The sequence below is a fragment of the Rhyacophila brunnea genome, unplaced genomic scaffold (assembly GCF_057557595.1).
Source record: "Rhyacophila brunnea isolate RB1 unplaced genomic scaffold, BYU_Rbru_1.0 scaffold_3, whole genome shotgun sequence".
NCBI lineage: Eukaryota > Metazoa > Arthropoda > Insecta > Trichoptera > Rhyacophilidae > Rhyacophila > Rhyacophila brunnea.
In genome coordinates, this window is record NW_028232965.1 from 52352024 (window position 1) to 52377719 (window position 25696).

The 25696-nt window shown below is 35.5% G+C and overlaps 1 protein-coding gene across 1 annotated transcript in view; it reads left to right on the forward strand.

Moving 5' to 3' along the window:
* The first annotated feature begins 15084 nt into the window (after window positions 1–15084).
* Window positions 15085–25696, forward strand: part of Prp6 (pre-mRNA processing factor 6) — a 29021-nt gene continuing 18409 nt past the window's right edge. Inside the window, exons 1-8 of the mRNA XM_085953369.1 lie at window positions 15085–15275; window positions 15595–15654; window positions 16315–16438; window positions 16846–16976; window positions 21188–21447; window positions 21564–21628; window positions 24384–24579; window positions 24760–24953. Of these exons, the coding sequence (XP_085809495.1) occupies window positions 15181–15275; window positions 15595–15654; window positions 16315–16438; window positions 16846–16976; window positions 21188–21447; window positions 21564–21628; window positions 24384–24579; window positions 24760–24953 (1125 nt within the window). The 5' untranslated portion in view covers window positions 15085–15180. The remainder of the gene's footprint in view (window positions 15276–15594; window positions 15655–16314; window positions 16439–16845; window positions 16977–21187; window positions 21448–21563; window positions 21629–24383; window positions 24580–24759; window positions 24954–25696) is intronic.

The following is a 25696-nucleotide window of genomic DNA, read 5'->3' on the forward strand; positions in this document are numbered from 1 at the left end:
GGCGATATTGGCGTTAATTTTATGGCTAGTAGGTACATAGATTTAGAGTCTGTCAATGTCCATTATGAATTATTTTAAATATTTACAAAATCAATTGAATTGGAATCAAAAAAATATAAATTTAATATAAGAATAACACGAAATTAACCATAATAGATATAAAGGTTTAATATTTTGAATATTAATCCATTATTCGTTATTGACGCTGAAGTCCCTTGAGATGTTGATCGTATTTTTTGCCTTGTGTTCTTCTGTGCTGGCCCCTTTTCACCCCTTTTTCTTCTCGATTATTTATCTCTCTGGTTGCTTATCTTGTTTAGCAGGCTGGCAGGACTGATGCTTCTATCGTTAGCGTCATTAGTCTTTGGTTATTCATTAGTTGATTGTTTTTTTCCTTTGTCAGAAGCGGGAGTTCTTGGGTATCACGTGGGATACTCACAACAATCGGAAATATCTATCAACAGAGAAGTGCACATCACTTCGTCACCACCTGCAATTGCAGATCCAAAAAGGCAGTTGGTCGCTCAGGCAGGCCCAACGCCTCCTCGGGCGACTCAACTTTGCAACCTTCGTCACTCCACAGGGAAGGTTGCATTGCCGACGTCTACAACGTACGAGCGCTCAATTATCAAGGAGCCACCCTCACAAAACAACATCGATTCCACCACAAGCTCTAGAGGACATCATGTGGTGGATTCGAGCGGTCGGCTCCTCAGGAAAGATTCACAGGGCAACCTACAATCACTTCCTCACCACAGACGCAGCCGATTCAGGCTGGGGAGCGCAGTTAGACGAGTACCACCTATCAGGTACATGGACAAAACGCCAATCCACGTGGCACTCCACCCGAAAAGAGCTGTATGCAGTACTCTCAGCCATACAGCTCCGGGAGCAACGTCGCGGAGGGACTAGCGATGGAGACCGACACGAATGAGTCGGAATTACTATTGGACGATCCAGTAGGTGAACTGAGGGCATCAGTAATGTCACTGGATAAGGCCCACGCCCATCCAACCGAGGTTTTCCCAGAGATAACCGAGGTGGTGCGAGGGGCACTTACCCTAGACGCAGGTGACCGGGTCTCCCTCACCACGTTCAAAGAGGGACGCCTCCACCATTTCCAGGAAATCTGGTAGGCCAAGGGTGCACCACCACCATTATTAAAAATAATAACGGGAACCCGTATTCCGTTTATAAAGATACCCCCTCTAATAATGCCTTCCGTACAATTCCAGAAGGATTTCCAAACGCGACAATCGCCGGAGATCACTTCACAAATCGCGGAACTGAAGAAATCGGGAGTGTTGGAATCGGCAGAACCATCTCCGAGCTTCCTCTCAACCCTGTTCCTAGTAAGGAAGCAAGAAGGCAGTCAACGACCCGTCTTAAACCTAAAACGCCTAAACGTTTTCCTACAACCAAGGCCGTTCAAACTGTTCCACCATATCAAGGTCCCAACATTCCTGCAAAGGGAAGACTGGTTCGTAAAAATAGACCTAAGCCAAGCGTACCTACATGTACCTATAGCTATACAACATCGCCGATTTCTTCGGCTAGTTTACCAAGGAGAACTCCTTCAATTCACGTGCCTTCCGTACGGACTGTCGGCAGCACCAAACTGTTTGCCTCATTAACAAACTGGGTGGTCGAACACCTCCGGGGAAAAGGTATGAGAATCGTCACTTACTTAGACGACTTTCTGATGGCAAATCAGTCCAGAGAGATTCTTCTGTCGCAACTGACTTATATGATAGATTTCATGCAGGGGCACAAAGTCCGCAACCCTACTAAGTCTTTGCCGACAGATCCTGAAAATCGCCAACCAGGCCAGTATATCATTGACTGCACAATACCTTCCAGGAAAATACAACTGCGTGGTAGACCATCTCTCACGCAGCAAAATTATCCCAGAATGGCACCTAGTTATGGCGGCTACAGCTCCCCTATTTCAAAGATGGGGACTCCCAGACGTAGACCTGGGGCCCTATGTTAGAACTTGCGAGTCCAAGCCGCCCGGTCGACATGACGTCATATGACATCATTGTGACGTACTACCGGAGTGATAATAGCATTCGAGAAATTAACGCTACTCAAACACTGGCGTTGTCCATTGTCCCCATACACAAATAGGTGTTTCAGCATAATAATATCTATGGTGAGCCGTGTGCGTTGGGCGGCTTGCCTCGACCGTGTATTGGCTTACGTCACAATTACGTCATGTCGTCGGTGACACACGAGTCGATAGTTAGGAAATCGCGGTGAGCCGCATTATTGATGACTACTTTTCATTAGAAAGATTTAATACGAAACATATTTTAAATACTTACATATTACTAATATTATTGTTTTAACGCGTTTTTTAAATTAACATACATACTTATTTATTTCACACACAATTAGTTAGGAATATACTTTCTAGAAATTGAAAAAAGGATATTAATTGGATTTTGTAGAAAGTATATTTATATGAAATGAATGAACATAAATAACACATTGCACAGAATAATTATGAAAAATATTAAATATAATTACAAAAATCCCATTCAACTTATACATCACATAATATATAATGCCGGCGCTCCATTGGCACGCAAGTCAGACGATTTACAGTCTTCTGACTTTTTTTTCGCGTGGAGCACCCCAGGTCTGCGGACTTTTTAATCCGCAGACCAGGCTCGTTGGATTTCAAACATGTTTGATATTTTACCTCCGAGTTGCCAGACTTCGTCCGTCGATCGCAATGCAAATTCGATTTGACATTAATACGAAACCATTCGGACCACAAAAAATCTGTAATTGTTTTAAACATTTTCATTGATTTATTTGTTAATTTACACATGATAAAATGAGAGATTTACCAATTATTTTTTTATTTGTATTTATGAAATTCATAAAAGAAAACGTAAATCTTGTGTTGTTTTCACTGCTATATTATTTTACGCAAGTCTACATATAAATAACACAAAATTATAGGGTTATCAGAAGACATTACGATAATCGCAATTTTTTACTTTTGACAGCTCGACTTTTTTATTCGTTCATTGATCAGTAGCAGGGCATAGACAAATCGGACGATTTAAGCCTCCCCCAAACCAAAGCGAATATTCGCAGCGAATTCGCAACGCCCTCGCTATCGCTGTCGCTACCGCTTGGATTTGATGCGAATTTCGCGTTTGGCCCCACACCAAAGCGTCAGCGACGCAGCCATAGACTAAATAATTTTATTTACGCGCCAGATTTAAAATTGTAAATATTATTAATATTTTACGCCAATTATTCTATAATTTTTATGAATTAAATATAAAAAATACACGTACACTATAGCGCTTTCAGAATTGCTACAACTTTTACCCACTTTGCGTAAAGTGTATTTTAATTATCTGAAACAAGGTGGCAGCATTGGATGCAGCCATAGACTAAATACATATACGAATGTCAAAGTGACAGTTGTGTGTTGACAAAATGTACACGTCTTCTGAATGCTTATTACACGCTGAAGATATAATGAGATGGCGTGCGACAAATTACATCGACATTTAATATAACCTTACTTTATGACAGGGCAAGATTGCCATGGCTCATAGGTAAGATAGATTTACTCAGTTTCATAACTGCACATATTATAAATAAGCATTTACCATGAAGGGTTAACAGGATTTGAAGGTAATATGCTATTGAAATAACATGTCTCCGTTATTTGAATTGTAGGTTTTGACTATTTTGCGTTTCTACGCAGAGGGAGCGTACCAAAAACGGGTAGGCCAAGTCTTCTGCGCAATGAGCCAGGCATCAGTAAGCAGATGCATAGGAAACGTGTCCGATGCTATAATAGCAGTGCTTAGTAATATTTACATACAGTCGCCATACAGCGCTGACAGTCTTTAGTGTTGTGTTGATACCCTCTGATCAATTTATACAATATTACAATGTACATGTCATGTAACTAGAGTAACTGCGCATAGACACAACAAGTAAATTACCTACTCAATAAGAATTTAACGGGAATATTATTTTGTGTCGGTAAAAATATTTTTTAATTTCAGACTTCAAGAAAGGGCAGGTTTCCCGAAAATCATTGGGTGCATTAACTGCACCCATGTGCGAATATACCCGTCATACTTGGAGACTTTCAAAAATGAGCGCAGAAAATTTTCTGTAAATGTGAAATTCGTAATAAATATCATAACATGACATTTATTTTTATGCAGGTATCTGACATGTCTGACATGGACATTCTGGCAGTGAGTGCCAGATTTCCTTTGAGTGTTTATGACCAATTCATATTTAGTGGATCGTTGGTAAAAACTGAAATGAAACATCTACAGAACGACAAGAATTGGGAATTTTGTTTTATTAGGGAAGTATGTTAAACTTTACTTTACTATGGCAGTACCAGTAACAAATATTTTTGTTTGGTTTATATTCATCCGTATTTTGTACAGGTACTTCAAAGGAATCAAAATTTTGCATAGGTATGAATATGATATTTAATGAAACAGTTTTTTAATTATTTAAATCCTGATTTCTAATATTTTTACAACTTTCAGTCGAAAACATATTCAAATTAACAGACTGTGTATATTGAAATCATTCTAGTGCCACCATAGGCCAGCCAGACTCACTACACGGCTGCCCGCTGTTTGACCAGGGATGTGATTGAGTGTTTTTGGATAATGGACCACACCAGATCGCATAGCTACAGCAACAAGTGCAAGACCAACCGTGGCTATACATACAGTATACATGTATATATTAAATATAATTTATGTATATTTATTTATGGCTTATACACTGAAACAAAATATGTCACTTAACTGTACTTGAATTTTTTGCAGGATCATTCAATAAAAAATACTTGGTTTAGGTTAAGAAAGTTTTAATAATCATTTTTGCACAGAATACAAGAAAAATATTTATATAATTATTAGAATTACAATGAGCTTTAAAAGTAACACGATATTGTAATAAAATGGACAAATATGAAAAAAAATAACAATAAATTGTATATAGATAGGTGACAGGGTTCAGATGATTCTGGCAGTGCAGGCGACTCATTTAGGTGTCAGTATTGTTACTTTCAAATGACAATAACACCGTTCCAATGTGATTCGGTCGTGCCAGAAGACTCTGTCCTTCCTCTATTTAGTAACCGGGCGTTTTACAACTTTAAATGAAAATTAAGTGGGTATATAGATAGTATATTTTTTCTAGTATAATATTATTTAATTAGGTGACTTTTTATTTCTTTATTACTTGAAATGGTGTTTATATGGTAGATGGATTATAATGGTTTTGAAATATAGTTATTTTTGTTAATGAGTCATTTACCTTGACAGCTGTTTCGGCACATAAACTCATTTTCGGAACATTCAACAATAATTTGTGATTATAAAAGAGCTACAGGTCACGTAGCAAATTAAATACGCTTAGTTAAATAATAAATACATACCAAATATTTTACAAAATACACCACATACATCCATCGAATATGGTATATAAAATACAGATTCAAGTATCAAATAATTCTTGGATAAATAGATGTTTATGTAAGTATATGTTTTTTTAAATACTTACATGATACTGTGTTGTATAACATTTAAATTTATATTTTTGATTTTGATTTACATACTTAAATGTACCTACATAAATTTGTAATGTACAGTAGGTACTTAATTACATTTTTAACATTAGGAAATTACCATTATTCGATTCTATCCACCCGCCATGTCTATAATCACCCCAACGCTGGATAGAAAGAGACATCACACAAAATTGGCTGTTTGATAATAAATGGTAGTTGAAAAATATTTTAGAGTATGATTATGTCCATAGAAACAGGTTTTAAGTCATTCATATTTGTCCGAATAATGTGTAGCAGAAAAATAGAAATTTTAAAAAGGGTCTATTCAGTATTCACCCCATTCTACGGCAAACATTTTTCTTAATAAAAATAGGTACATCAATAGAGGAATCATAAAATGGACCTTGGCCCTCGCCCACGCCTTATTCATCCTTGTATATTATATTATCACACTTAATGTTTTGGAAAATTCATTAACATTGTGCACAAATGCCACTTTTGTTGATTGACACTTCACTTAGTTGATCTCTTTGTTCACGTGAAGTACAATAAAAGTATGTAGCAGCGAAGAACTAGAGACCGAAAATAGTAGAAGGAGCTAGAAGAGGCTTTCATCTAGCAGTGGAATGACCCCGACTGATGTTGATGATGAAATATTATTTTATTCCTGTTAATGCCGGGGATTTCATTTTTAATTTCTTCTGGTGCTTTGTACCTACGTTGAAAGGTTGAAGATCTTTGCTAAAATTAAATTCATCACAAAGCATTAGTATATCTCCAACATCATTCAGGTAGGTATCCATGATGATAATATAATATTATGTACTTAGAGGAGGTACCTGACCTTTATATTTACATGCACATAAAATTATTAATCTTATTGCCTAATGCAGACCAAGATATACCTACCTACATAATATTACATGAACAGAAGTTTAAGAACATCTCAATTAAGTTTAAAATGTTTGTAGGTAGGTATACAAATTAATGTGAAACAGAAAACATTGGTTATGTTAGGTAGGTACATGGAACATGTAGATATTATCTTGGTTCGCGGTCGGCACTGGGCAAAACCAGTTTATTAGCTCAATATACCTATACATAATGAAGGAAATATATACCTAGTAGGTATATAGGTACATAATATCGTTTTTGTGATTGAGGTCTCTTGAGATCAAAAAACAAACAACCTAGGTACCTATGTCCTACTGTAAATAACCCGATAGTAAGTAGTATGTAAGGTTTTTGGTCTAAAACCTTACAAAATACCACAATGACGACATGGAGTACCTACTTATCTACCTATATGTATATTATATCTTTAGCTACAATAGAAATGCTATGCTGCATAATGTTAGATGCAAAAAAATAATCTTAAAGACTACCTATCTAACCTAAAAAAATATTATCAACGAATATAAAATGGGTATTTACGTGACCGATACCGAATATGATTGAAGTAGGTATTGTAAATGATACCTAATTATAACATTATTGATATGACTGCTCGTAAGTCGAAACCAAAACGTCAAACGATCGCAATAAGTTAGAACTGTCAGTGCCCTAACAATCAAAGTTATAAAGTTTCTGTTATTAAAGGCTGTGCATGACGCAAATTAATAATATGTATTTTTTAAATATCGGGACCTTAGATTAAAGTTATTTATTTATAATAGCGTATTCATCCTGTCAAAAAACTTTACATACTTTGGTTAGACAAAGATAAAAGATATTATTATGACGACCTTCATACCATTTTCAACAATTTCCCTGCCAATTTCATCCCATATCTTATCTTTCTTTCTCATGTTTTGTAGTCACTGTCAGAGAAATTATAAAGGATTGGATATTTCCGGACCAACTCGATCAGCTGCTCAATGTCTTCGCCATTTTGATTTTACTAATTCCCTTGGCGAAATTGTCCGCCGCGAATAAATTCGCTGTCGACAGAGTTCCCGAAAATCGCAGCGAATATTCGCTGCAAATTCGCACTCAAGACGCAAGGCGGTCGCGCAAGCGTGCTCTGTCCCGTAAGCCAATACGAGCTTGATTGGCGAATAATTCGCTGCGAATATTCGCCGCGAATATTCGCTTTGGTTTGGGGGAGGCTTTATTGTCCTCGGACTTTTGGCTCGCCAATGGAGCGCTGGCATAAGATTAAGTGATAACAAGATAAGTACAGCAATATTGACATACAACAGGTAATTTTAAATAGGTATAACATTAATCGCATTTATAATAATATATTAACAGAAAGTATACATTTTTGTCTTATACCTAACTTACTGTCATCCATCAAATACACATTTTATTAATGGTGTGGGTTGAAAAAATCAATCTAATAAACAAAAATGATGGGACCCATGTAGGGCTTCCAATTATTATTAACATGAGGAAAATTACTTACTATCCGGTTAGCGGTTAGGTTGCTTATTTACAATATATTTTTATACAAACAAAATTTTATTATTTACGGGCAAATCAAGACGTGTACCTACTCAATTTAGGGGATTAAGCAAAAAACCCAATGCAGTTGTTTAAATTCATGAATCGCCCTCCAAATTTGCCGTGGGATATCTGAGCCACGCGTAATCCTTAAAGACCGCCGCGCTATTATTTATTCTTAACAATAAAAGTAAGCCATTTAAAAGGTAAGTAAGTAATAAAGTAATTTAGGTAGGCGATTTTATTACTTGAGCGTAAGGCATAAAGTCCACTAAAGCGGACTTGCGGGGCGCTTGCGCATATTCTATGTGAATCATCGAGAATACAATGTAATCAAATACGCCAGCGCACACTGGATTTGACGACGCATTGTGCCCAGTTGCCCCATGATTCATCGTTTTTTGGCTTCTCAGCGATACGAATTAACGAAAATACAACGTAGTCCATTCATTGAACACGGCAAGCAAAATCGCGCTCCTGGAAGCCTCGTCGATAGACGGGCGAGAAGCCATTATTTAATAACAGTGAACTCTTTGTTTAGTTATTGCGTGTCCGATATTTCGCTGGTAAAATGATGTCATCGTGAATATTAATTACAAGCCCCGAGATATTTAATAATATTTTTATTGCTTTGTTATGAGAGACGCTGATAATAATAATTATTTTGTGCTCTTTGAGCCCCTTATTACATAGATGAAGGGTAATGCGCGGATGGGAGGGGGCCTACCTCGTAGAAACCGCAACAAGCGCCGCGTTGGTGGGCTTTATGCCTAAGACTAAGTTGTTGATTATTTGTTACGACGCGACGTTTATGAAAAAGCTTTCACACGCTATTTTCGCCTTTTGTCTCTTTAGTTGTTCATATACCTACTAATAATTTTACCCGGTTTTCGGTTAGTTTACATATCCTCAGTTACCCGGTTAGCAGGTTTCAGTATAAACAGGGTTGGAAGCAGCTCTAGATCTATTTACACGCTATTCATTTTTCGTAAACAAAAATGAAAAACGACGGTACAGACATAAATAAGAAAATATTATACACGATTTATTCAATCGAGATGGGTATCCAAAACAAGGTACCTATTTGGAATGATAAAAAGATCATGGCTATGTCAAATTGCCGATGGAGATTAGGTATGTCGACGTAGTTTTAAAATTTGGAATAAAATAGCTAGTCATGTGTTTGTTTTTTTAAATTCATAATCAGCGGCTCTCGTGGTGCAGTGCGTAAGGCACTGACCTTCCATCCCTGATGATGAGTTCCAAGTCCAAGTCGTACGCCGTACTTGGTCCCGTGGAAATCGGTTATGCCGAAAGTCAATAGTATAATATCATTAATTATTCACAAAATATTTGAAATCGTTAAACTTTGTACTATGTAATTAGTGTGTTTATCTCTTCATTTTATGATTGAAATGAATATTGACAGTAAATAAATGCACATTTACCTATGCATATTGCATATGCAACTGTATAAATCATTATGGTAAACGAAAACAGTTATAATTGATTATAATAAATATTATCTAATATTCCCTGTCTGAAATGCGGCCCTGTTATTCAAACAAAACACACGTATTATAATGCATACAATGGTGTGCGTCCCACTTTCCAAATACATGTAATATTTTTTGTGCGTAACGTCAAAATACCATGCGTAAAATAAATTTTAATGCATGTTAAGATATTGACATATATATTCAAAATAACAATATGCTTTCTTGTGGAATGTAGTTGCGCTATTTGTTTTATTTTTCATATTTGTATCGCTACTACAACCTTTTACTAAACATATTTCCATTTTCAATTTTAAATGAACATAAAACCAAGAGCACTGAGAGCAGTTGTCAGGCCGACGCACAAGTTTAGAGCAGTGTTGCCAAGTCAAAATTTTTACAAAGACGATTCGTTTTTTTCCCGGATAATGGGAATTTTGTAGAATGAAGAAATATCAGTAGATTTCATAAAATATCAGTAGATTCAGTATATTGCCAAAAATATCAAAAAATATCAGTAGATCTACTGAAATTTCAGTAGACATGGCAACACTGGTTTAGAGTGACGTTTTCTGAACACGCGGTTTAATGCCAGCGCTCCATTGGCGAGCCAAAAGTCCGAGGACAATAAGTCTTCAGATTTTTCTACATTCTGCTACTGGCTAACAGACGTTCAACGAAACGAGGTATATTATTAATTTGACGAGTAAAACCGTCGACTTTGACAGCATAGATAATATACGTAAATTTGACAGTTAAATCGTGATGGCGTTAAATGATACCGACGTTTTGTGTTTTTTGGGTTATTGGGTGGCAGATAATCTAATAACGAAGCAAAGGGTACACAAATACTGGGTGAAACAATGGTTAAGGAAACGAACGACATTATCCCACACAAATTTAATATGAGAATTGCGTTTGCAACCGAGCGATTTCCGCAATTATTTGCGAATGTCGGAGGATGTATACACAGAACTGTATAATTTGGTCTCCCCATTTATTAAAAAAAAATACTATTATGAGGGAAGCTATTTCTCCTCATGATAGATTATGTGCAACCCTGCGATTTTTGACTGCCGGCGGAACGTTCACTGACTTGCATTATAGAACTGCGATTGGAAGACAAACTCTGGGCAAGATAATTCCCGAAACTTGCCAAGTCATTATTGACGTTTTGAAAGGAGAATATTTCAAGGTGTGTATTATATTATATGTCATCTAATAAAGTTGGGCAAATTTACAAATATATAATTAACAAGTAGACGTCGGTTGGTCTTATAAAGTGAACGTTTAGTGGATTGTTTTACCTATATAACTCATAGACGGCAACAGCATAAGAATGACAGACAAGATGCATTTGAGATAGGTACCTATATATATAGTCACAAATAAGGCCATCGTTGACATGCTAAATATTCAATAGACCGTTAGAATTGTTTACCTAGCCAGGACTCTCCATATAGGCTGTAAGCAAGCTACTTAATTATTCCTGTTGAATGTATTGTAATACTAGTCATATTCTTCGAAAAGCAAGCATGGAATTTGATTTCTAAATGAGGCCACATAATAATATAGGTATGCCAACATAACTCAAATACTTACCATTTGTTGTATCGCTTAAGCCTTAAGGTTTATAGGCATAAAAAACAAACAAAAAAACAAATATTTTACAAGATATTTATTCACACAAAAAACATTAATTTATTATACCGGCTTTTGTACATTTTTGCTTAATATACGATAAACTGGTTGAGTATGAACAGTAGTTGCTGCCATTATTTTGTCACTTTGTCCCATAAAGGCAACTTCATGCATCAGCTTCTCGGCCAGCAATCTTTGTCCCTGTGACATCGATCGTAGTTTCATGGCCATCATTTTGCCAAAAACATCAAATTCATCTTCAGTCTTGCTTAGTTTGTCGGTGATTAATTCTAACACTTTGTTGGCGCTATCATTCGATTTTTTTCGTTTGAACGATGGGGTTCTGGTGCTCTATTGAGATTCGACCTTGGAGTAGTCGACAACGTTGATGTTGAAGGCGAATATTCTATCTGTAAATAAAATATTGATTATTTTTTGTTGCAGTTCCCTGATACGCACGAAGAAATGGAGACGATTGCAGAAGAATTTAATAGTAAATGGCAATTTCCAAATTGCCTGGGCGCAGTTGATGGGAAACACATTGCAATCGTGCCACCTGCAGGCGCCGGCTCCCACTTTTATAATTACAAACATTTCCACAGCATTGTTTTGATGGCGATTGCAAATGCTAATTATGAATTTATTTATGTTGATGTTGGAACAAATGGACGTATTTCTGATGGAGGCGTACTGAGAAATCTATTTTTTTCAAACGTTTAGACGAAGGCAGATTAAAAATACCTGCACAAAAAAAACCTACTGCTAATTCTGATGCACTGCCATTTGTTTATATTGGCGATGAAGCCTTTGCATTACGTAACGATTTCTTAAAGCCGTATTCACAAAGGCAATTAAATCACAGTAAAATAATATATAATTATCGGACATGCAGAGCCAGGCGAATTATAGAAAATGTTTTTGGCATTTTAGCTGCTAGAAGCTCCAATAAACATGAAAATTGAAAATATCAATACAGTTGAATTAGCTTGCTGTGTGCTGCACAACTTTCTTCGTCGCAAATCAACACATTCTTATACTCCTTCTCATGACCTTGATAGGGAAAATCCTGAGACAGGTTTAATAGAGCTCGGACTGAGGTTACAGGACACCTTAGCGCCTTTGGAAGCAACGACTAATCGGAACTCGACTGCCAATGCTAAGAAAGCGCGAGGAGATTTTGAAAAATATTTTAATACTACCGGGGCTGTCACATGGCAAGAAAGTATGATAAGCAATAGATAAATTAAACCAATGTAACAGTTTAGTTAAAATGTTTTACCTCAATACAATCTTCGTTGTTTAACGAGTTGGAGTAACTCTCATCAGGAGACATGTTTTCCAAATCGTCCGCCATGCTGGATATTGAGCTCGATTCTGTAAAATAAAATGTAAATTGTTAAAATACAACATAATACTCAAACTTGTTTTTTATTATCTCTCCCCTAAGTACCCATTCCTTCATACGGTTAATATTGATATGATTATTTATATTGGTATAATTGGTGTAATCCAGTATATCAGGTATTTTCAAAATGTGTTTTCCGCTGTATTCCTCATAACCAAACTGTACCATTAATTTTGATTGATGATTGACGATTTATTGATTGTCTCTGAAGGAACCTAACTCGAGCGATTTTTGATTTCATGATCATTTCTTTTATTCTTCTTTCGACCATGTCCGATCATAATATGGACCTCCACGGAGTGGAGGTTTGTATTGACAGATTTTGTTTTTACGAGAAATGGATGTCAGCCACTTGCTCAACATATTAGGTCCATACTCTGACTCATACACAAATTGAAATTCAATGTGTACTTGTCAGACCCAGGATTTGAACCTGGGACCCGACCACGACTCAATAAGCCAACGCTTAAGCCGCGCTTCCACCGCCATGATCGTACCTATATATTATTATTTCTTACCTACCTCAGCAAAGAATAAGTAATTTTATTGTGACTAGAAATGATTCATAGCTGTATGTTTTAATTGCTTAATAGTTGCTAATCTAATGCGATGTCACTTTCAGAGCTACGACAATGTCATAGTCTGCACGTGTATAATAAATAGCTTTAAAGCATTCCCTCGTACCTATATATTATTATTATTTATTACCTACCTCAGCAAAGAATAAGTAATTTTATTGTGACTAGAAATGATTCATAGCTGTATGTTTTAATTGCTTAATAGTAGCTAATCTAATGCGATGTCACTTTCAGAGCTACGACAATTTCATAATCTGCACGTGTATAATAAATAGCTTTAAAGCATTCCCACGTACCTTCCATTTGGTCGTTCAAGAACTCCAAATTTTTATAGTACCACAGTTTGGGTAGATATACTGCGTCTGTGCCGGCTCCGCTTCGATATGATGTCCTTACTTTATTTCTCTCCTTTCTGTAACCCGACCTCAATGTCTGTATTTTCTTTTTGACATCGTTGACCGTTGCCTGCGGGTCCACCTTGATTAATATTTCCAAAAGTTCCGCATACGCCAAGGACTTGGCATCACGATTCTTGTCGTCTTCCACAACGACGGGTTGTCTTTAAAACAACTAATAAAATCTTCCAAGAAACTTTTCGAATGCACTCGTAGATCTACCATTGTTGTTTTCGATGTCCGAACACTTTGAATGACAGTAAAATAATGATGGCGCTCATAGACTAATATATGGCGCTGTCGTCCGTCGGCATAGATATAAATAATGTGACGGTAAAGCGTGGTGAACGTACGAATTTCAGCGGCTCGGCGAGTAAAATATCAAACATGTTTGAAATCCAACGAGCCTGGTCTGCGGATTAAAAAGTCCGCAGACCTGGGGTGCTCCACGCGAAAAAAAAGTCCGAAGACTGTAAATCGTCTGACTTGCGTGCCAATGGAGCGCCGGCATAAGTTTACCTTACTCGAGATCGGTTGCTTGCGAAGCCACCCAGTTCCCATTATTTCTGAGTTCCCTGGTTGAGCCCATGAACCTCTTATAAAAAAACCCGTATGCGAAAAATAACGGCCGGTGAGCGATTGGCAATAACATTGCGTTCCAAATCCTGAACTATTTCGACTCAAGCAGCATTTATTTTAACTCTGTTTTCATAGTCGAATTGTGCGCAATCCCACAATTAATAGTGGACTAGTTTCCAAGATTCATCCGTTGATTCCACCACGATTTTTCGAATTCTTATCAGTTTTATCCATGTCATTACTGATTATATAACAATAATTACCGTGTACCCATGTCTACTATCAAGATGACGCTCGATATAAAAGACAGAAAAAACACTTCCCGTGCGATCTATCACCCATAAACAATAATATATGACAACACGCTTGGCATAGACGTCACAGACAAGGAACGAGTGTCACACAAAATTATCGAGGTGTTTACACTGAGCCGAAAAACTATGACATTGAAGGCTGTCATAGATCGTTTGACATATATATGACGGTCTTTGACATCGTATTTACACTCTGTGACACAGGACGCCGACAAAAGAAACGGGTTTTTCGGCATATATAATTTGACGGATCGTCATAGAGTCTATTTGAGCTATTAGCATTCAGTCACGCAAATTTTCCGTTGTTTAAGCCGCGTTGACACGGTCCAAGTACGATCCAAGTAGACTTGGATAGGAATAATTAGTATGAAGATGTCTCATCCAAGTGACAGCTCCATACTATTTATTCCTATCCAAGTTAACTTGGATGAGTAGGACGCGGTCCAAGTAGCTTGGATAGGAATACTTAGTATGAAGATGTCTCATAGGAGTGCACTTGGATAGGAATACATAGTATGAAGCTGTCACTTGGATGGCACTCGATCCAAGTGTACTTGGATGGTACTTGGACCGTGTCAACGCGGCTTTAGACAGGCATAGACACTACGATTGTTTTATTTTATCCTCGATGTCACTTTATATTTGTCTATGGTAGTTGTCGTTGATGGCTTGTTTTTGACAACAGCTTGATAGGTTTTCGTATTCATATAAAATTCATATTTATTTTTATCACATTGCTAATTGCTATGGCGGTTCCGCCGCAAGCATTTGTTAATCGGAACAAAAAGCATTTCCTTGGCATTCCAGCGCCGCTTGGTTATGTCGCTGGTGTTGGAAGAGGGTACAGTATTTAAAATTATTATTTTCTACTAACCTAACATTTTATTGAAATTCGTGAACATTTTAAACTATTACTTATATTAATACATTGTTACTATTTAACTTGATGGTCATTGCCGCTTGCACATTTAACAGCAATATAAATCACCAACAATATCGATTAAAAAGTTTTTGTAAGACTACATAACTAAAATGATATGTAGTTTCTGTTCATAATTAATTTATAACTATTTTCCTTACCAGCAAGTTTGGCATGCTGATGCACATGGCGCGAAGTGCTATCTAGTTATATTCTACAATATTATATTATAAACTTTCAGAGCCACAGGATTCACTACTCGGTCGGATATTGGACCTGCCCGTGATGCAAATGATGTTTCGTAAGTTTAAAAAATATTTTTCTTTTTATTTCGATGATTTTATTTGAAGTCGATGAAATTAATCTTTACCTTTTTTAGTACAAACTATTAAAAATGTAAGAATAGAAATTATAAGAGTTTGCTTTGGACCGAATGTATAGACACCACAATATAGCGACATTTGAATAGATTTTTTTTCATGATTTTGCGGTTGGCCATGTACCTACTCAACTTCCACCTAGGTTGTGAAAAGGGAGGGTGTGAAAAAGATCTTCATAAACTACAAAATACAGTAGAATTTCAATAATTTTCCACTATAAGTTTAGGCACTGTTGGATTACTGGAATGTATGGAAAACTAGAAAATAAATCATAATATGTATAAAAACATTTAAGTACTTAGGTAATAAAAAAAATAATTATTTCCAAACATGAACTGAATGAGAAGTTGTTTTATTTTCTCTCATTTTTTCATTGTAAATTATTAATCTTTGAATTAAAAAAATATTTATATTTTAACTATTTTCTATTTAGTTTCATTTTGATTAATTAAAACTTTCATGGGTAATTTTTCAGTAGATTGTATTTAATTGGTGTTATAATCTGCCACTAGATGTCCAGCACCAACTTCACTACTTAACCTTTTGTGGAATATACCAATTTACCAATGATTGTATTGCAGTGACGATAGACACGCTCCACCTCCCACCAAGCGGAAGAAAAATGATGAGGAAGAAGATGATGAAGATTTGAATGACTCCAACTACGATGAGTTCTCAGGATACAGTGGTTCCCTCTTTTCCAAGGTTTGCTAATCAAATTATTTATGATGGTTTGGATGGTTGTTAACAATTGATCTACAATGAAAACTATGCCAAATACCAGTGGCGAAGGTTGGAGGTAGGCTTTGGAGATTCAGATAGAATTAAGTAGTTAGTTATTAAAATTCAATTAAATCCTCTTTTGTTCTAGAAACAGACGTGGATCTTGGCTACTTCACAAGGATGTCTTTAGTAATAATTAACCTTTGCATTGACAAACACCATTACACCATAAAATATACTACGTACTATAATCTAATGTTAAAATCTGTTCCCATTTTCTTAACAAAGTTTACATACATATCTGAGAAAAACGGTGTCGATTTCTGTTTATTTTATTTGTCAAAAGTTTCATAATTGCAAATCTTCAATTAAATTGTTTTGCTTGACAGGATCCGTATGACAAAGACGATGCAGAGGCAGATGCTATATATGAAGCTATTGATAAGCGGATGGACGAGAAACGCAAAGAATACCGAGAAAAACGTCTAAAAGAAGACTTGGAAAGATATCGTCAAGAAAGGTGAAATTAAATCATTGCTTATTTCTAACCAAATTCAACTATGGTTCTTGAACCCTAAGCCTTAATAAAGGAATATTACAATGTTTACTTCCAATTGGATCATATAGGCCTGTACAAGGTGGGGCTAAGTTGACAATCTTTTTTAGAAGGCATGGTTAAATATATTCCCAATCCATTCAAAGTTTTCACTCCAGATCATACACATATTGAAAAGACAAATCTGAATTTTTACAATTAGGCCATCCGCTCACGTGAATACTCAAAAAAGACGAGATTGAAACTCCAGTATCTAGCTAATGCATTTCAATGGCGGCTCGCTGACTGCAAGACTGGAATCTCTCAGTTTGAAATTGTCCGCAACTGAAACCGAGGAGACACGACATGCTAGTCTCCCAGTCTCTCAGTTGCCAGTCACCCATTAAACAGTGATACCAATATCAGTAGATTCGATGAAAAATCATATTTTTTTTACCAAAATTGGTAGCACTAAACTGAAATAAACAAGCAATAACAAGTCAAGACGTCAAAATTTTCAGATGGGCGAAACGATTTTTAATTTTAAATATGTGGCAGATGTTGAGAAATACTCCTGCCCGTATAATTACAGGCTGCCAGAATGCCGCTTGAAAAGAAAAAGCTTAGAAGGATATAAGAAAGACAATGGGTTTGACAGTTTGAGGTTATGAGATTGCCGTGTGCGAGGTATCAGTCACTGGCCAGTTTATGAGTTCCATCACCAACCGGTTCGTCAGATTTTAGTTTCTGCGGCGTTAGATTAACACCATTTATATATCTGATTTTTCTGTCTTCTTTTATTGTCTGTTAATTTTTAATCCTCAAACAAAGTTAATTGTGCAACAATAATATTATATTTATCACATTATAATATCAATAATATTGTAGTCTTGGAAAAACTTATTTGAATATACATAACTCGGAGAAATATATCTATAACCACTGTAAAAAATCTTTTTGAAAGAAAGTCAACATCCAGTGGGATTCGAACCTACGCCCTTGTTCTCTACTCAGGGGTGCTGGTTCGAATCTCGCTGGGCATCATATTTTTTTCAAAAAGATTTTTTTAGTGGTTGTATATTTCTCTGAGGTGTTTCCAAATTATGCATGTTCAAGAAAAGAATGTTACATTCTTAAATTTTGTTAATTATTCATTTGATAAAAAAAACTGTTTATATAGTTGATTCTGCAAAACCTTTGATAGGTATAGCACATAGAGACTGATATCTGTAACTTTGCGGTGTGAGTATGTATTTCCAGGGTATTGTGAACTTTTAGTTTTCCAAACCGTCACACCTCAATCAAGGACCAGAATCAACAATGATAAAAATTGATTTTATTAAACATTAAGAGCGTGATGCACAACCATACATAGGCTCGTAAGTCCCTAAGATACGCGGCTAACTTTTTAGGGGCCGATATCGACGATCTAAGTTCAGTGAGAAAAACATTGGTATATAATTCTTATTACAACACCCAAGTGGAAGAGAGAAAGAACATGAGACATGTTTTTCTTGTTAGAACGGCTGATGTTGTTTGCTAATAATCCCATTATACTCAATCCGAATTTGGATGGCACATATAGCTTGAATATACATGTCCAGCAATAATATTTCTCTCATGAAGTGGACAATGTAATTTAACAGAGTACCATGTGGTATCTAATATCAACATTTGTCAATACATTGTAAAATTTTGCAAGCGTCATTGGCATTTTATTTTAACAGTTTAAGTATATTTTAGATTTGTAGTGCTATTGATGTGTTATTAAAGCACAGTGTTCTGTATTCATAGTTAACCTACGTGATTGACTAATTTATTGATATTACATAAATCGAGTGCTTAAAGTCGGACAACGTTATCTACAAAAAAGTGGTTTTTTTTTTTTGAGATAACGTTATTTTACATTTATGGTTACATGATAGTCAAACAACGTTATGTCAATCTTTTCTAATTTCTTATTAAATCGTCAGTAAAGTTTAACGCTAACTACATAAGTTACCCTTGTTTTCATATTTTTTTAAAACTATCCCTATAAATTTTAACATCATCATAAGCAAGATAGATGTACAATACACAATAAAATATAAAATATTAACATTAGGTTTTAAATAAACATTTCCCTTGTTGAGTTACAAGAATCTAAAATAACGATTTTTGGCTCTCCTGTAAAGTTGCACTTTTGTAGATAGTGTTGTTTGACACTAAGCCCTCGAAATGTTAAAGATACATTGATACAATGTTACATATATCAAAATACAGGGACAGTATGTCTGACTTAGCTATCTGATTTCTTTTGGCGTATATACCATAATGATTTATTTTAAGGCTATACTTCAGCTGAGGCACGGTCTAAAAAGATTGTGACTACGCGACGCGCAGATTGTGCAAACGACGCGTGTGGAACAAAACATAATTTGTTATAAAAATTCAACATGCGTCCATTTAATGTTATGTTGATTGTTATATTAGTAATAATATATTCATTGACATGTTTTCTTTCTCTAGTAAATGCGTAACGTTTTTTAGTCATCTTTACCCGATTTAAGAATATATTCCTCCGACACCGTCACAAAACAAATTGATGTGCTCACAGCTCGACTATCGCTCTCCGATTGGCATCGAATGCGAAATTTCATTCCACCTATTGTCGAAAATTATTTGCCGTTTCACTGATGTATGCTCTTAACCCTTTCCCGGCGACCGTATTCCAGTAGGATACAGCTAGTACGTAACACATGGGCGACCGTATAGCAGTCAGATACGCAAACCTTGACCTGTGGATAACGCAAGAAATATTTTTCATGCGGCATTGAGAATTTTATTAAAAAATAGCCCGATCCATCCGCCTACTTCCACCTATATAACTTTGTCAAAAATATGTTGTTTTAATTTCATAAACATCGATCTTTCGAACCCTCTCGATCTATTGAGATTCACCGGTACGATTGCATCAGTTCAAATCTACGCGGTATTTTTCAGCGCCTGCGCACTAGGTATACAAAATATTTTCATTCGAGTTGAGTGTGCGCCGAGTGATTTATCGTGTCAAGTTGAATATTCACCGCGATCTTTACAACACCATGTTTGCGGGAATAAAATACAACCAAAAAACCGAACCTGTGTCGTCAAAATATTTATAAATATGTACTTGAACTTGTGTTCTGGATTATGTCATTTATTTTTATTACTCATGGTCATGTCGTCATGTGTCACCCCAATTGTTTGAAAGTCATAAATCGAGCTCATTATTGAAAGTCGTAAATATGTCGTAAAGATACGTCCACACGGAATGAAAAAATATAATATATTATTATATTTTAGTTAGGACGATTGCGAGTTTTACCAATAAATTACGAACTACTATGAAGGAATATATAAAACGTATAAATAAACGTAAGTATAAAAAAAATCACACGGGTATACAACATAATATAAAATGTAAATCATGGAATATTGACTTTTCAACTATATTACATATTATCTTTGTATGCAATTTAATGTTTATAAAATTTTAAAACCTCACGCAATAAATGTTTTTATAGCACTTTTACAAGCACGCAGCAGATTTTACAAAATAAATATTGTTTTTTTTTATAAAACATAAAACGACAATCACTAACATAACACAATGCTCAATAAAACTGAAAAGTTTAATCTAGTAAAAATCCAAATTACACTAAAAAAAGAACATAAGAAATTATTACAATATTTCAACCACTGTGGACTCAACTTTACGCGACCCATAAAACTTGTAATAATATGCGACACAATAAAAGCTATTATTTTCAATATTTTTAACGGCATTTTTAAGTGTTTCTAACATGACTAAAATAAAATTAGTGTCAGTGATTTATTTCTTTTCATAGGCGCACAATCTCAATGACGCGTTTTTACGTCACAAACATGGCTGCGTATTTTTTTTGATACAAGGGACTATGGACGATTTTATTCAAGTATTCACAGCTAAATTCAACAATCGATTCTATTTTTTAGTGTGGCACTTCGAACCTTATGTATCTAGGCATGATAACAGTAATACCAGCTATTTTTAATTGCCGTATTTATCATAATATAGCGAAGCATAGCATTTAGAAAAATGGTACCGCAGAGAGAGCCCCTTTCATATTGAAACTGACGCGGCGGCCGGGTTAATGATTCAATCCACATAATAATGAAAATATATTGTATTACAGACCCAAAATACAGCAGCAATTTTCGGATTTGAAGCGAGAGCTGGTCTCTGTGTCAGAGGACGAGTGGGCGTCCATTCCAGAGGTGGGCGATGCTCGAAACAGAAAGCAGCGCAATCCGCGCGCCGAAAAGTTCACTCCGCTCCCCGATAGTGTGCTCTCAAGGAACCTCGGCGGCGACTCTTCCGCTTCGATCGATCCTGCTTCTGGACTGGCTTCGATGAACCCAGGAGTTCTAACTCCTGGAATGCTCACGCCTACAGGTGATTATTAAACATCGGAGATGTTGAAGAAGTACTTTATATCCATTTGAAGCTCGAAACAATGGGATCAACCAAATTATGCAAATGCAAATATCTAATGTGTATTTTTTTTGTAGGGGATATGGATCTACGTAAAATTGGACAAGCGAGAAACACTTTGATGAATGTCAAGTTATCACAGGTATAAAATGATTATTTTTTTTATTATTATTATTTGTTTCTTTATTAAACACCACAACAAGCCGTGAAGCCCAATAATAGTGGTAAAACTCCCAGGCTTGAGGAATTTACATATTTGATTATGTAAATATATTTTGACCTCACCGGGAATCGAACCCAGAACTCCGGGATGGAAAGCCAGCGCATTACGCACTGCACCACGAGAGCCGCCAATACATAAATACATATATCGTCAGGAGGTCGAATTGCAGATTCAAGTAGGTTTTTGTTGGGAAGCTTTATGTTACGCCGTTCGAATTTGTCACAATTATCATTAGAATGTATTTAATTTAATCGGGGCCTCAGGCCGAAGGATAGACGATAGCAAGAAGAAGAAGATAATATTAAAGTTAAAGTATATATACGTTTTATACACTTTGCACTTTTTTTCACTTTTTACTACACTGATACGCCTCTTTGTCAGATTATCCCGCATACAATTAGATCAAATGATATTCACTTGTATTAATATGAAGTAATCAATAAATAAATAGATAATATCGTCACCGTTTTAGCAAAACCATCTATGTGCACTTTCTCAAATTGTGCAGGAGAAGGATAAAACTGAATAAAAAAATAATGTTACATTTAAACATTAAAATTATGAAGAATGCTTTATTATAATCAGAAAATGGTCTTAGATTATTATTTTGTTTACAAAAATCTTTTATTTTTAATACAAAAATAATAAAAATACAGTTTGTGATGTCACATAAGTTGTTTTGACCGTTTTGTAAATACACATAGTTTAATTTATTCATCAAAATGTGAATAATAATAAATTCATGAAAAACTGTTACATAAATAATAGTTGAAATATACATAGTGCGTTAGTGATAAATTGCAATATCATTTTATTAATAATTATTTATGCAATAGTGAGATGATATTATATTTATAAGTTCGTTTACTTTCTATTAGCAGGTTTAAATGTTAGGTTATCGTAGAAATAGTGGTGATCTTTCTCTATTACACTTTTTAATTCCTGAAGATGTATGTATTTCGACTGCGATATTGGCAATGATTCATTATATATTATAAAGGCGGTCAAACGGTTGCACTGATAAAGTTGAGTTTGTAAAAGATTGTTCCATCTGGTAGATACTGTAACATTTTAATATCATATACAACAGGATCTCCGATTCGTTTTCCTGGTCTGATTGAACTTAATCCAGATTTAATCTTATCCATAATTCTTAAAAATTAAAAATCAATGACATTAATTTTATAAGGTTGTTTTGGTCTTGCTAGCCGCATACGTGCTATATAATCAGATGGTGAATATATTGGAGGCTTAAAATACTTTTCTTAGGTGGCATGTGCACTATCGGCCTCTATCATGGTGTGGCCATTTTCCAGAAAAAGCTGTTGAATCTCGATGTTTTTTCTCTCTAAAGATATAACTTAGAGCAGTAGCGAATAATTTATTTCGGTTTTAATATCCACACCCATCCGATATTAGAATTATTTCATTGTATTGTCCTGCTTTCGATGAGATGAGACAAATTCATTAGAAGATACATTATGAAGAATGTATATGGTGAAATTGTGTAGTTGCAGCTTTTGTTTATAATACATTTGTGCCTGTGTTTTGGACATAGCAGCACACTTTGGAGATTCATTGTGATTACTAACCATCCAGTAATACTTCTGGTACTCTCTTCATTTCATTTTTGGTCTTCTACCATCTTTTTTTTTTAATAATGTGGCTATTGTATTCCATTTCTGAAACATTCTTAATTTTATAACTACAGCAGATGGCAGTGATGGCTCACTGATCTTTACGTGGTTGGTGGATACTGATTTTTTGGTGGTAAATATACTGAAGTATATTCTGCTGCTTTATGACCATTTTCCAGAGACCATTTTTTATATTCATCATTCATTTGTATTTTGGATCGGAAACACGATTCCACATACACCCTGGAGGTATTTTCTCTGCAATAATGGCTGGGAACTTTGGAATTAGATCCAACCATAATGTAACATTTTTCCACAAATCTCTCCGTTTTGATTTTTGGTTGCACTACCAATTATTTATCTTCAGTCAGATTCTTATAACCTGTCATTGTTGCTTTCAATTGGCCACTGTCATCGAGACGTTTGTAGTTGTTTAACCAACTTTTAAATTAATTCTCGCCTATACCCTATTGACCATGTAGGCATCTTCCAGAAATTATTGAATATTTCCTGTCTCTCTTTTTGAGAAAGCATCTTTCAAACCGTCGTGCAAGACCATAATGCATAGCATATAACATAGAAACAAACAATGTGTAGCCAAACTGTAAAAAAACATTACACTCTCGATATCAAAATACCATCTTACTTATTTATGTTACTATAATATACACATAGTTGTTTTTGTGAACCGTGGTTTTTGAACCTTACACATAGCTGTTTTTTATTTTTTTAAATAACTTCGGAGCGAGTTGACCCAACACATAGATCATTTTACTGGCCTATAGAGAAAAAAATAAGGAATGACTTGGTATTTAAAAGTCATTTTTGATAAAAGTGACACATAGATGGTTTTGCTAAAACGGTGACGATATATGTGAAAAAAATATTTTAAGAATATATTACATCATTTTCATCCTAGGGCCGGAGTGCAAAGTTATGAAGCATATACTCTACCTAATATTATAATTGTTGACATATCAATATAACTACCTACAAAATGTCAAATATTAACAGAAGTCGTCTTTCAATTATTGTAGGTATCCGATTCAGTGACGGGGCAAACAGTTGTCGATCCTAAAGGATACTTGACAGATCTACAGTCGATGATCCCGACGTACGGTGCAGACATAAATGACATTAAAAAGGCGAGGCTTCTGCTCAAATCGGTGCGGGAAACAAATCCGAATCATCCCCCCGCTTGGATTGCCAGCGCTAGACTTGAAGAAGTAACAGGTAACATACATTTTCTTTTAACTATATGTATGTTTAAATTACGTTTATTACTGCATTCCTGAAAAATTTCACATTACAATAAAATTGGCTTATAAAACAGTGTTTTCCATTTGGCATAAATAAATACTTACGTGATGTTGAAATTGCTATGTTGTATTAATGATGTAATGATATTAATAGGCAAGGTGCAGTCGGCGAGGAATCTGATAATGAAAGGGTGCGAAGTGAACCCGAGCAGTGAGGAGCTGTGGCTGGAGGCGGCGCGCCTACAACCGCGGGATACCGCGCGCGCTGTCATCGCGCAGGCCGCTCGCCACGTCCCCACTAGTGTCCGCATTTGGATCAAGGCTGCTGACTTGGAGCAGGAGACCAAGGTTATTCATCATATCACTCTCATGGCTGTATTACTACATTGGGCAGTGGTTTTTTTGTTTTATTGCACCTAAAAATAATTCCAATTAATGGAAAGAAAATTGTATTCAATCACATAAGTTTACTTCATGGTTTAATAGCAGCAGAGATAGATTTACTTTATTTTGAACAACAATTACATTTAAAACGTCTGTCGGAAAAAGAAACTGTGTGCTACTTTGAAATTTTGCAATCATCTGGGGAAAACTGCAATTGAAGAATACGACTCTATGACGATATGCATCAGTGTATTGAATTAAGATTACCTGGAGCTATTAAAGTTTTCAAGTACAGTGTAAAGTACTATTTTTTAGGTTTTGTTAGTTGCAAATATTACAATCGTTGCAGTGTAATATTAGCATGTCCTCGTCAATCTGGGGTTGGAATTCAGCATCTGGAATAAATTCATATTTTTTTTTTAATCCGTGTTTAGATCCAAAGGACTTGAGCAAATGACCAACAAAACGAACTGTTAAGAAACTTCCTTGGGAAACAGTCAAGATTCGTATTTAAAGCCAATAAAGAAAAAAGGATGTTTTATGTAAGCAGTATTATAATGGTGAATATAATATAGAAGAAAGTAAAAGTATGATTCTTGCTCGACAGTTGAAGAGATAGTAAACAGCATTACCCGCTAAATTACAAACCCGTCCCATCGTATTATCATTTTGAGCACTTTTCCTTTCTTAATAGTAGTTTTCAAGTG